This window comes from Ictalurus furcatus, chromosome 27 (assembly GCF_023375685.1).
Source record: "Ictalurus furcatus strain D&B chromosome 27, Billie_1.0, whole genome shotgun sequence".
Classification (NCBI taxonomy): domain Eukaryota; kingdom Metazoa; phylum Chordata; class Actinopteri; order Siluriformes; family Ictaluridae; genus Ictalurus; species Ictalurus furcatus.
The window spans coordinates 6,532,219-6,545,689 of record NC_071281.1 but is presented as its reverse complement, the minus strand read 5'-3'; the positions used below and the strand labels follow the sequence as shown (position 1 = coordinate 6,545,689).

The window sequence follows — 13,471 nt, the reverse complement described above, 5'->3', positions numbered from 1 at the left end:
GAGTGGCTTCTGTGTACTCAGTTGATTGGGCACTTTGTTGAGGAGCATGCATATGAAGTAGTCCATAACCACCCACTCCACAACCTGCAAACAGCTGGTTAAGTTGCTGGGGTTTTATAACCACTAAGCGAATTGGACACTGCTGCTGCAGGGGACATACCAGTGCACCCCCAAATTTATATTTTAAATGGTTCATAATTCTTATACTCTTTTGGTCATAAGACTGTTTCGGGTTTAGTCATCCTGTTCCCACTCCTGGTTATTCACTTGAACTTTTTAAGGAAAGCTCCTGAGCATTACTAAATGGTGAGCTTGGTTACTAATGATTAGGTGATGTGGCTATCCTGTCTCTTCTCAGAGAACTAGCCACAAATTGTCTGTGAGGGACTTTAGGCAGAGAGCACATTTCCTGGGTTATGCACAGGTTTTACATTGATGTCTAAACTTGGTATTTTTCTCAGCTAGAGTGTGCAAGGGAAGACGTTTGCTCCAGTGGTGTTTTCACCTCTGGGTAATCTGGAATGACAGAAAGAATATATTGTTGCAGCTATGCCAGGACTGAGAATTTTCTTCAATTTTCTTCAATTTTCCCTTTTGAGTAGTGCCATTTTTATTTATTTTCCTTCTTGACACCAGCCTCTAGGATTTAGGGCAATCTGTGGGCTCCAGCTGTTTGAGATTTAGCCCACTCTGCACCTGCATGGATACATCTAAACAGTCTCCTTAGATGAGGCTTAATGTGTTCAACATGCCTTTCTGTGATGTTCGCGCTACAGCTCTTACTTCCTTTGGCTCAAAACATAATACCTATGGACCTTGCCTGTTGAAGGAATAGGTTATCTAACCTCTTCTAAATCTAAAATTAGCTCGGAATTTCATTACAGACTCTGTCACTGAATCACAACCTGATACCTTCATAGGATAAAAGTGTAAAAGCATTTCATTTATTAAATCGTACTTACAGTTAAAGTCCTGAAATATATGATACATTACGTTACGTAATGATCCAATTAGATATTTACAAACTATGAGTGATGATAATTTATGGCACCATGTTCACTAAATGTCCCCAAATGTATTGTTTTTGTAAAATGTGAAAAAATAATTACACCCCATGGAATGTTTTTTTTTTTTTTTTTTTTTTTTTAACATATTTGCACAAGCAAACGTTTGATCCTCTTTGAAACAGTGCCTATTAATAAAGTTGATACACTATCAAATAATTTTCACAATTTAAATGAACAAAAAACAGATCAGTCACATGGAAAAAGTAAGTACACCCCTACATTAATCACACCTTCAAATCCATAAAATTAGAATCAGGTGTTCAAGATTGGGTGCCACTGATTGAACCTGCTTAGGGTTGAAACAGGCAGTACATGCAAGAAAACCCTCAAACGCCTTGCAACTGAAAGAATATTGCATGGAAGAGTAGACAAAAACTCCAGCAAGCCAATGTCAGAGACTGGTGGACAATTTCGCAAAACGCCTACAAGAAGTTATTTCTGCTAAAGGGTGCAATACTAGCTTCTGAGGCTAAGGGTGTACTTTTTCCACAGAAGAATGTCCATAATATTCACATCTATTTATATTTCTGTTTAATAAATGATTGAAAAAGCTAGCTTTCCTTGTAGTTTTGTTCAAGTATATCAACTTTATTAATAGGCACTGTTTCAAAGATGTTCAAATGTTTGCTTGTCCAAATATGTAAAAAAAAAAAGCCAACAATTTCCATGGGGTGTACTTATTTTTTCACATGGCACTAAGTGTTTGTGTTATATTCAATAATGTTTACAGAAAATACACACACTTTCACAGAAATATGTATTTTTACTAGTTCACTAATTTAGATCTCTAGTTTTAGATTTCCCCCATGGTCTTGTAAGCATGTAGTTGTATTTCTACTATATGTGATATACACTCATTGTGTCATGTGGCTTCAACTGGACAGTTGAAGGTTGGAAAAAGACCAGGTGATGTTCTTCCATTCTTCAGCAGTTCAGTGTCATGAACCTGTGCCCACTGTATCCTCAGATTCCTGTCCTGACAGAAGTGGAACCTGATGTGGTCTTCTGCTGTTGTAGCCCATCTGTCTCAAATTTGTGTTGGAGTGTTCTGAGATGCTTTTTTGCTCATCACGGTGGTACAGAGTGGTTATTGTAGTGAGTTACTGTAGTCTTCCTGTGAGCTCTAACCAATGTGGTCATTCCCGCTGACCTTTCTCATCAACAAGGCATTTTTGCGCACAGAATTTCTACACTGGATGTTTTTTTTGTTTTGTTTTTTTGCACAATTCAGTGTAAACACTAGAGACTATTGTCTTTGAGAATCAAGGAGATCAGCAGTTTCTGAAACACTCAAACCAGCCCATCTGGCACCAACAATTATGTCACAGTCAAAGTCACTGATGTTTATTGTGAACATTAAATCAAGCACTTGACTTATATCTGCATGTTGTTATATTATGTTGCTGCCACATTAATGGCTGATTGGAAAATTCCATGAATGAGCAGGTATATAGGTATTTCTGTTGAAGTGGCAGATGAGTATATGTTTTAGACTATAAATCCTCATATGGCTCACAAGTGGTACCATAGTAATATGTAATAATTCCAGAACTGACTCCTTTTGAGTGTAGTTTAATTGCAACTTCTTAAAGTATCCTATGGACACAAAGGTAGTGGAATATGCATCTAGCAATTTAACCCCAATTTAAGTCTTTAATAGAATAGCAGAAGCAGTATTTGCGTCCAACGAAATGTAAACTACCAATGACATGATCAAAGCAAAATCAGAATGTTGTTTAATGTATGATAAGTTACTAAATCTGGTGAGTGGTGTGGTCCAGGCACGTGCATGTCTGAGTAATACCACTAAATCACACAGAAGAAAACAACCATCCAAATTTAACCTTGGATGAATGATCAACTGTTCAAGGCAGGGAAAACCCAATACTGTCACGGGCATTGCTGCAACTGGGGGATTTATTCATGGAAAACTCACAGAAATGGAACACTGGTAAAGAGAAGTCGTTCATCGAATAATCTGCATGAGCCACAACAAATGGAAATAGGTCATAAAATCATAACGTGTACATGATGTAGGCTATTTATGCCAAATGCCATGTAATTAATACCATTGTTTTTCTTCCTCGTATTTGTACTTTTTTTTTTAAAGCAACATACATACAGTTTGAAGAGCGCTTGTCTGCTATGCTTACAACTCACTTTAAGTGTCGTTTATAAATCCATAAAATCCATTAAATATTATATCACCAAGATATTCAATGACTGATTAAGATGATGCTGCCTGATTTGTGATCTCTTTCTCCATGTAAAGAATGAAAGAATGAATGAATGAATAGACAAATGAACGGACAGACAAACAAACAAATAATCTTTTTGAGCACTTTACCGGTTGGTGTTGATTAATTGATAGTCATCAATTATTTAATGATTGAGTAACTGATTGAGTGCATTTATGTATTCAATATTGGTTACCTGTGGTAAAAACAACAGGAACAGTAACAGACATGGGTCAGTGAGCTGAAATTACTGCTCGTTTATGCTCACACGCAAAGCTTACTGCACTTTACACACACATGACGCTTCTTCGTATGTGTGTTTATGAGCGTCTGCAGTTGTCTGGATCTTATCGTAATATTCATGCAGAACACTGCATGTTATGTCTAATGCACAGTGTTTGTGATGTTGCAGAAGAACGGTGAAGAACTCTGTGTGTGTGAACAGTGCAGCGATTCCAGCTCTTCTGTTGCATTTCTTTCAAGTACCATCTGTTTGGCTTTCACAGAATGTCATAAATTATGAGTGCAATCTACAGAGCATTAATAACCACACACACGCACACACACACATACACACACAGGAACAATAATGACTCATAAATGACCTCTTGTGTGTGTGTGTGTGTGCATGCTTTGGTGATTGCATTGCACTTTGGGCTCTGCTCTGCTCAACAGATGGCTCGGCTAATTGATCTGTCATAATGACAGCTTATAGGTTGATTCAGCAAGCACGACAATAACAGAGTTCACACGCATGTCTTCCTTTGTTCTCATTTCTGAAATAAAGTTGGTTCTGTGACAAAAATAAAATCAATGCAGGATTCTTCAGTCTAGTGATCAGCAATGACATTGGTTAGAAGAGTCAGAGGCTCATAAAAGAGGACAGGAAGGTCCAAAGCCACAGAGTGTACAAAGCAAAAGGCATCAAAATTCAACAACCATCACTTTCAGCCTGATGTACTTATCTTTTTGCACCCCACTATTAATGGTGAAGTGTAATACAAGGCCATTTTAGGACCTTGGAGAACTGGCAAACCTGGATATAGCACATGCATCAAAGAAATGATGGCATTAATGCCATAGACACCAATTTACGTGTCACAAGTGTATTTATTTAAAAATAACAAATGTATTTTTTGTTACTGAACTTGCATTTCCTGATTAGTCCAAAGCTTTTGACAGTGACTTATGCACCTCAGTAAGAGGTATATGTGTTATTTAGTAGGTTTTGACACTGTCAAATCAGATGGAGAACAGTGGTGGACAGCAATTTTCAGGTCATTCCACATATTTTCAATTGGGCTTTGACTCGCCCTTTCCAAAACACAAACCGTCTTTTTGTCAAGCCATTCCTGTGCTTTGGGTCATTGTCCTGGTGGAACATATATTTTCACCCTAAATGCAGATGTCTGGCTGACTGGAACAGGTGGTTTTCCTCAATAATTTGCTTATATTTGGCTCCATCCATGCTGCCTGGGCTGGCAACAGGCTTTCCAGTTCCTCCTGCTAAAAAGCAACCCTAGAGCATTATGCTACCACCACCCTGCTTGATCACAGGAATGGTGATACCTGGGTGTTGGACTGTATTTGGTCTGCATCAGGTGAAGGCTAACATGGTAAATGATCTGTACTTATATAGCACTTTTTTAACCTTAACGGTTCTACAAAGCGCTTTACAGTGGTTCTCATTCACCCATTCACACACACACACACTCACACACCAATGGTAGCAGATGCAAGGCACTAGCTTGCCATTGGGAGCAATTACGGGACACTCTGGCATGTGGAGTCATGTGGGCCGGGAATCCAACCGCCAACCCTACGATTAGGGTTTAACCACCGTTCAACCACCTGAGTCACAGCCGCCCCTAACACTTGCCTCCTCTGAGATATGTGAAGGTATCCAACTGCATCTTTTTGAACTGCTGCTCATGCTGCATCACAGGGCAGCATAACACACACAGAGGAAAATGCTACCCTCCTCTTCTGCATGCAGAAGCTCACAGACCCCCATGACTGGCTAGTGTTGCTGTGACTAACAGGGCAGAGAGAGCCCTCCCTGAGTGCACGGTCAATTTAGCTCTTTTGGACTCCTTGCCATAGACGGATGTACCCTAATTTTTTATTATTATTATTACTAATTATGTCTTAGATGTTTATTTTTGACTTATGCATTATCACATCAGTAAAGAAATGGATTCCCAGATGTTACTTTTTCCAACAAAATTTAAATGTTACAAAAAACATTTGTATGTCAGTAAATGTATTATGTGCATACATAATGGACCACTTTTCAGACAAAAAATGCTGGATCTCAGGGATTACCTGCAAAAACAGAAGCAATTGTGACAAAGTCTCCAGACAAACTGTGCTGATGCATTTTTAATGGCAAAGGTTTGTCACACAGATATTGACTGTTTAGTTTAGTGCTGTTTACTGCTCTTTATAGAAGTTTTTAATGGAATTTTTTTGTTTCATTATTTTTAAGGCATCTTTGCTTTAGAGTATTTCTTTACATGTGCCTGAGAGTTTTGCATAGTAATGTACATCTGGCCCTGAAATTTGGGAATGTGGATTTACCTGCTTACCTTTTACCTTTAACTTACCTTTCCTTGGTTTTTTCCCCTCTTCTTTTACTTCCATTCTTTTCTTTCCATGTTTCCTTTCTATCAGTATGGCTGTCATTCACAATAATCATACCTTCTCACAATAACTCATTCCTGTGGGATTTAATCATCACTGATGATTGTGTATAAGTCTGGAGTATATGGTCATTATGATGTAAGAGTCAGTAGTTGGAAGGTTTATTTCACACTCTTCCCCTTGTTTCTCTGAGATGACGTCCATGCTTTGCCTCATTTACAGATAATGATGGGTATTGTAACCCAGCTGTGGCTTGCAGAGGTTTTACATCTTCCATCTCCTACTCTTTTACCTGTCTTTGTCCTCCTTGTGTCTTTTGCATCATCACCTCTCCCTGCACATTTAAACCCATGGCTTAGAATTTGGTGTGTACGTCATTGTTTACATGTATGTGTTTGCTATCTTCTGTACTTAGATTGTCTTTATAGTAAAAGTGTTTGGGTGTCTGGCATAAGTGTTCTTCATCATAGTCAATTGAGGCTTAATTACGTGTGATTAAAAAGCTAAATAAAAATCTTTACTGGTCTGTGCTTCTGGAGGATTTAGATGTAAGAGAGACTTGTATTTACATTTCTTTATCTTTCTCTCTGTTTCTCTTTCTCTCACTGACAGAGAGGTGGAGAATGAACTGGAGGTGGTATGGGAAGCTGCTGCAAGAGAAAACCAGCATTTGCAGGACAGTTTGATGGGCAAGGTCGATGTCTTGTTGAGTCCTCATGACTCACACCTGTCTCTGGGCTGGAAGCCACAGGAAAATCTCAACCAAGCATGCCATCTGAGCAGCACAATGTCTCCTACTTTTATCATGATGCCAAAACAGAGCAGTGCCATGTTCAATCCTGACTCTCAACAGCATCCCAATCTGTCATGTGATGAAAGCGAGAGGAATGGATTAGACTTCTATTCCTGATTTGACACTGAAAGTGATGTCCCTAATAAAGAATAGGATAATTAAAAAAATAAATCGAGTAAGCACTACACAAGACCTAAGCATGATTAGATATGCTACAGTGGATATAAAAAGTCTAAACACTCCTGTTAAAATGGCAAGTTTTTGTGATGGAAAAAATTTAAACCAAGATAAATCATGTCAGAACGGTTTCCAACCTCAGTGTGAAGTTACAACGTATGAAAATTAAGTGAACAACAATCAGAAACATTTGAAGGAAAAATAGGAGAAAGAAGATGTTACAATAAGATGCTTGCATAAGTGTGCGCACCCTATAATATATAATAATATATAATATAATATAATTGGGGATGAGGCTGTGTTCAGAATGAATCAATCACATTCAATCTCATGTTCAAAAGTAATTATCATACAGCTGTCATCAATTAAATTATTCTGATTAAACCCAAATAAAGACCAGGTGTTTCTGTAGGATTTTCTTCATATCTTCTTGGTTTCATCTGACTGCTGAAGCCATGGTCTGCAAGGAGCTGACAAAGCCTCTACAAGGTCTTATTGTAGCAAGGAATCGCTCAGTAGTGGGGAACAAAAACATTTCCAAAACATTATATATACCATGGAATACCGTGAAGGCCATTGTCAACAAGTGGAGAAAATGGAGCATGAAAGTGACATTAAACAAGAACAAGACGTTGTTCTAAAATTTACAAAAAAAAAAAAAAAAGACAAAAACTCACCAGGGAGGCTACCAAGAGACCTACGGCAAAATTAATGGAGCTTCAGGAATATCAGACAAGCACTGATTACTCTCTGCATGTGACAACAATCTCTCTTGTTCTTCACATGTCTGGGCTATGGGGTAGGGCGGCTAGATGGGAGCCCTCTGTCACAAAAAACATCCAAGCTCAACTAAATCAACCCAAACCATGTGGCAAAATGTGTTATAGTCTGATGAGACCAATTCCAAAAGGTACAATAATTAAATCATTCCAAAAAGTATGTTGGGTGCAAAAGAATACATCAACAAAAGAACACCATACCCACGGTGAAGCATGATGGTGGCTTCATGCATCAGGCATCATGCTTTAGGGCTGCTTTTCTTCAGCCAGGACTGCGGATTTTTTCAAGTTGGAGGGTATCATGAATAGCTACAAATATCAGCCGATTTTAGTGCAAAACTTTCAGGTGTCTGCTAGTAAGCTGAAGATGAAAAGGAAGTTCACCTTTCAGTATGAACGTGGCCCAAAGCATAGATTCAAATCAACAAAGGAATGGCTTAAACAAAATATGATCAATGTTTTTGAATTACCTAGCCAGAGCTGAATCCAACAAAAAAAAAATCTGTGGGGTGACCTCAAGCATGCTGTGTGCACACGAGATGCCCTCACAATTTGACAGATCTAGAATGTTTTTGCAATAAAGAGTGGCAAAATATTGCAAAATGACCCACGTTGATAGACTCTTACCCAAATAGACTGAGTGGTTTAGTAAAATCAAAAGATGCTTCAAAATGTATTATGTAAAATACAACATGTATTTTCTAATTTTTTTCCCCCATAAAAGTTTCTGATAGTTTTTTTTATTTTATTTGTATATATTGCTATTGCACATAAAAGATTAGAAAAGATCTGACATGATTTATCTTGGTGTCATTCTTTAACTTCATAAAAACCTGCCATTTTATCAGGGGTGTGTAGACTTTTTATAAGTGTCTAATAATGGATTGTCTTTCATCCTGGTTTACTCTGTAAAGTTACCATTGTAAGTTAAAAAATAATTTTCTGCCATAGATGTTGATAATTTCTTCATCTCTTTGACAGCAACAAAAATTATCCATCCAACAAAAGACTTTTTAGAAAACTAAAAATGTTTATTTTCCTGTGGTATCACTCTAAAGAATTATTTTTTTGCACCTTAATTGCCAAAAATGCATTTCAAATTCATAGTTCTTTCTCAACTGTAAATATAAGACATGATTTAGACTATGTAGGCAAAATCCAGTTAACTAATGGCATCTGCCACTTCCATCTGTTAATGTTCTGTTAATCTACTTACTTCCATCCATTCTTCAGTCTTTAATGTTTATTATGCTGTTATGCCCTGATTCATGCTTGTATTGTAATTCAAATGCCCTTCATGTGCTAATTATCTAATTATCTGGTTTTATATATAACTTAACAAAATGCATCGAAATATGAATAAAAATTAGCTATGGAAAAAAGTCCATAGCCGCTCAATTTCCTGAGACTTACAGGGGATTATACTTGTGATCACACTGTGGTTGGAATTAATAGACTGAGATAATACATCGTGGTGTCCTTGAGAAAGACTAAGACAGTAACTGATTAGAAGATTCTTCTCAGATAAGTACAGAGGTCCAGATTATTGCATTAATGTGTAATCTTTATAACTGATCATTTCTGAAAAACATGGTGATATATTTTTTTTAAGTACAAGGGATTGAACTGAGTGATAAATTACAACCCCAATTCCAAAAAAGTTAGGACGCTGTGTAAAATGTCAAATAAAAACAGAATGCAATGATTTGCAAATTTCATAAACCTGTATGTTATTCAAAATAGAACATACAAAACATATCAAATGTTTAAACTGAGGAAATGTACCATTTTAAGGAAAAAAATAAGGTAATTTTGAATTTGATGGCCGCAACACATCTCAAAAAAGTTGGGACAGAGACAACAAAAGGCTGGAAAAGTAAGTGTTACTTAAAAGAAACAGCTGGAGGAGCATTTTGCAACTAATTAGGTTAATTGACAGCAGGTCAGTAACATGAGTGAGTATAAAAAGAGCATCTTAGAGAGGCAGAGTCTCTCAGAAGTAAATATGGGATGGAATCTGGATGGAAGCATATGTTGCTCTAAAACCTGTATATACCTTTCAGCATTGATGGTGCCTTTCCAGATGTGCAAGCTGCCCATTCCATAGGCACTAATGCACCCCCATACCATCAGAGATGCAGAGATGCTTTTGAACTGAGCGCTGATAAAAATAAAAATAAAAAAAGCCGTACGGTCCCTCTCCCCTTTAGTCCTCTTTAGTTTAGAGGACGCGGCATCCATGGTTTCCAAAAAGAATTTCACATTTCGATTCGTCTGACCACAGAACAGTTTTCCACTTTGCCTCGTCCATTTTAAATGAGCTTTGGTCCAGAGAAGACGGTGGCGTTTCTGGATCATGTTCACATATGGCCTCTACTTTGCATGATAGAGCTTTAACCAGAATTTGTGGATGGCACGGTGAACTGTGTTCACAGACAATGAGTTCTGGATGTGTTTCTGAGCCCATGCAGTGATTTCCATTACAGAATCATGCCTGTTTTTAATGCAGTGCCGCCGGAGGGCCCGAAGATCACAGGCATGCAATATTGATTTCACCCTCGTCCCTTGCGCACAGAGATTTCTCCAGATTCTCAGAATCTTTTGATGATATTATGTATTGTAGATGATTATATATTCATAGTTTTCACAATTTTAGATTGAGGAACATTATTCTGAAATTGTTCACAAATTGTAGATGCAGTTTTTCGCAGCCTTTTGTTGCCCGTCCCAACTTTTTTGAGATGTGTTGCAGCCATCAAATTCAAAATTACCTTTTTTTTCCCTTAAAATGGTACATTTCCTAAGTTTAAACATTTGATATGTTTTCTATGTTCTATTGTGAATAACATATGGATTTATGAGATTTGCAAATCATTGCATTCTGTTTTTATTTACATTTTACAGTGTCCCAACTCTTTTGAAATTTGGGTTGCAATTGCCTTGAAGTTTTGCCAAAATAAACCTCTTCTTTTATTTTAATGTCTCCAAAGTTACACGTTTTTAATATTGTGAACATGAGTAAACTGATGTGTAGTTTGTCACTAATGTATTATCAAATAATTTCTTTTAATTTTTTAAGTATCATCACTCCACCTGAAGTTTTATACAAGATTTATAGTCACAATTTCCTATGAAAATACAGAAGGATTTTTATCACATGTACATTTATATTTTATAAATACCAATAGTAATTGAAAAAAAAATCATGAAGTAAATTGTCATTAATACTTTATTACAAATCCTTTGCTGTCAATGTCTGCCTCAAGTCTGGAAGCCACAGACACCACCAGACACTGGGTTTCTTCCCTGGTGATGCTATGCCAGGACTTTACTGCAGCTTACTTCAGTTCCTGCTTGTTCTTTGGCTTCAGCAAGTAAAATGCATGCTCAGTTGGATTCAGGTCAGGTGAATGACTTGGCCAAGAGCAAATACCTCAACTTAAAAAGTCTTGGTTTGTTTTCAAAGTATACTTCAGGTCCTTGTCCATCTGCACTTTGAAGCACCTTCCAAAGAGTTTTGAAGCATCTGGCTGTATCTAAGAAGATCATATAGACCAAGACATTTCAATATTCATCCTGCTGCTTTTGTCAGCAATCACACCATCAATAAATCCAAGGGAACCGGTCCCATTGGCAGCCATACATACCCATGCCATAAGATAAGATGGCATGCTTTGGATCATGAGCAGTTCCTTCTCTTCTCCATACTCTTCTCTTCTCATCATTCTGGTACAAGATGATCTTTGGTGACACCGGATGGGATTATAAGTCATTACTCTTCTATAAAGTCAAGCAGTGCTATGCATGTTCAGAGGAACCTGAGTATGAGCAGTATTAGAGTTTTACCTTTAAGTCTTGCATATTAAACTGAACTTAACACACAGATTATTAGGCATGCTCTTGTCCTGTAATGTCTGGTTTAGAAAGATGTACATTGTGCACAGAGTACAAGCAGGGACTCCGACAAGACTAGCTGTGACAGCATAACTAAGAGGGAGAGCCAGAAGTAACACAGACATGAGTGCGTCCTGAGTGGCAGCCAGCCACTCCACCGTCAACAAATGTGAGTGGGGGGCAAGAGCATCCAAACATCTCAGTTTACCAAAACACTCTATGCCCATGAACCTTCCAGATCTGCACTATTACCTAAGAGAAATGCTATTAACAAAAGTCTTGACTAAACAAATAGGTTTGAGGCTTAGACTTAAAGACTGAGACTGTGTCTGAGTCCTGAACACTAATTGGAAGGCTGTTCCATAACTGGGGGGCTTTGTAAAAACAAGCTCTGCACTGCTGTAATGATGACTGCCTTCATTATTCACGGTACCAACAAAGAGCCTGCACTTTTTGATCAAAGTAGGCATAGCAGATCATAAAAACCAAAGGTTCTCTCAGGTACTCTGGCATGAGACCATTTAGTGCTTTATATGTAAATAGTAGTATTTTAAAATCAATGTAAAATTTTACTGGGAGCCAGTGCAGTGAGGATATGATAGGGGTGATCTGGTCATATTTTCTGGTTCTAGTAAAGATTCTGAATACTGAATTCTGGAGTAACTGTAGCTTGTTTATTCACCTACTGGAACATCCAGACACAAAGGCATTACACTAATTCAACTTAGAGGTAACTAAAGCATGAACTGGTTTTTCTGCATCATATAGTTACATTGCATTTCTTATTTAGCAATATTTCTGAGATTAAATAAGGTATAGGTCTACGTATTTAAGGTCACATGTATGATATTCAGATGGGAATGCCTTCATGACCTCTTTTCTGTTTGAGGCTAGTTTGTGTAGCCTGAGGTTAGAGCAAGCCATTGATTCTTGTATTCTCCTAATCAAGTCAATCATTATATCTGCTGTAGGCAAGGACCATCATCCACATAAAAGTCTCTCTCAGCAAACTGTCTGATGTTTTACCTTTCCTGAGCTGCTCTCTAAGTCACTAAATGGCTATTGCTGGGGATGGGCTGTTCCCCAAAACTTGCATGTTCATGCAATATTCCACCACTTCTTTCTCTGGGTCATTGTCTTGGAACCAAAGGAACCTTAGAAAGTTTATTTCCTCAGGCCAGAGCATAAAACAGTGGAACATTTGCTGTATGTCCACATTGAAAGTAATGATATCTCTTCAGAACCAAGGAAGGACCCCAATGAGGCTGTTATTAAGATCTGGTCCAGTTAGGAGGAGTTGGTTCAGTGATAGACCTTGGATCTGAGATGACAACTTGGATCTGAGATGACTTCTTTAGATGGTACACTCCAAAAACAAGGTAAATACCAGCACTGTTCCCCAGGTTCCAGTTGTGGGGCTCTTTTGGCATGACCGCTCTGGAGTATTTTGTCTGTGAACTCAAATAACTGAACCTTCATTTTGGGCTGCTGCCTGAAGGTTTGTCACATTGAGTTGAGGCATTCTGCTGCCTCTGATCAGTTGTTGGGGAGGCATGGCTGAGGCACTCTAAAAGGTGTCACCCAGCTGTTATCTTTAACCTTATAGGCTAATTGGTTCATATAATCCAAGAACTACATATCCTTAACTGAACGAGCTATTAACTTGATCTTTCTTTTATAGTACAGCGGTGAGGAGATGGCTCAAAGAGAAAAGGGCTGCCATATTCTCCAAGGCACACATCTCCCACAATCACCCAACCCAGATCCAGTTTCTGTGCATAGGGTACGTCATGTGGCCCATTCAGTTTCCAGACTTTATGGACTCTGATAATATCTCTGCTGAGTAGAAGCATAATATGTGTTTCAAATGGGAGTAGTTAC

The 13,471-nt window shown here is 38.0% G+C and overlaps 1 protein-coding gene across 2 annotated transcripts in view; it reads left to right on the top strand.

Moving 5' to 3' along the window:
* Positions 1 to 7,190, top strand: part of cep89 (centrosomal protein 89) — a 111,254-nt gene extending 104,064 nt beyond the window's left edge. For both annotated transcript variants that reach the window (XM_053616554.1, XM_053616553.1), the window contains one exon: positions 6,560 to 7,190. In XM_053616554.1, coding sequence (XP_053472529.1) covers positions 6,560 to 6,857 — 298 coding nt within the window. In that variant the 3' untranslated portion in view covers positions 6,858 to 7,190. The remainder of the gene's footprint in view (positions 1 to 6,559) is intronic.
* The last annotated feature ends 6,281 nt before the right edge of the window (positions 7,191 to 13,471 follow it).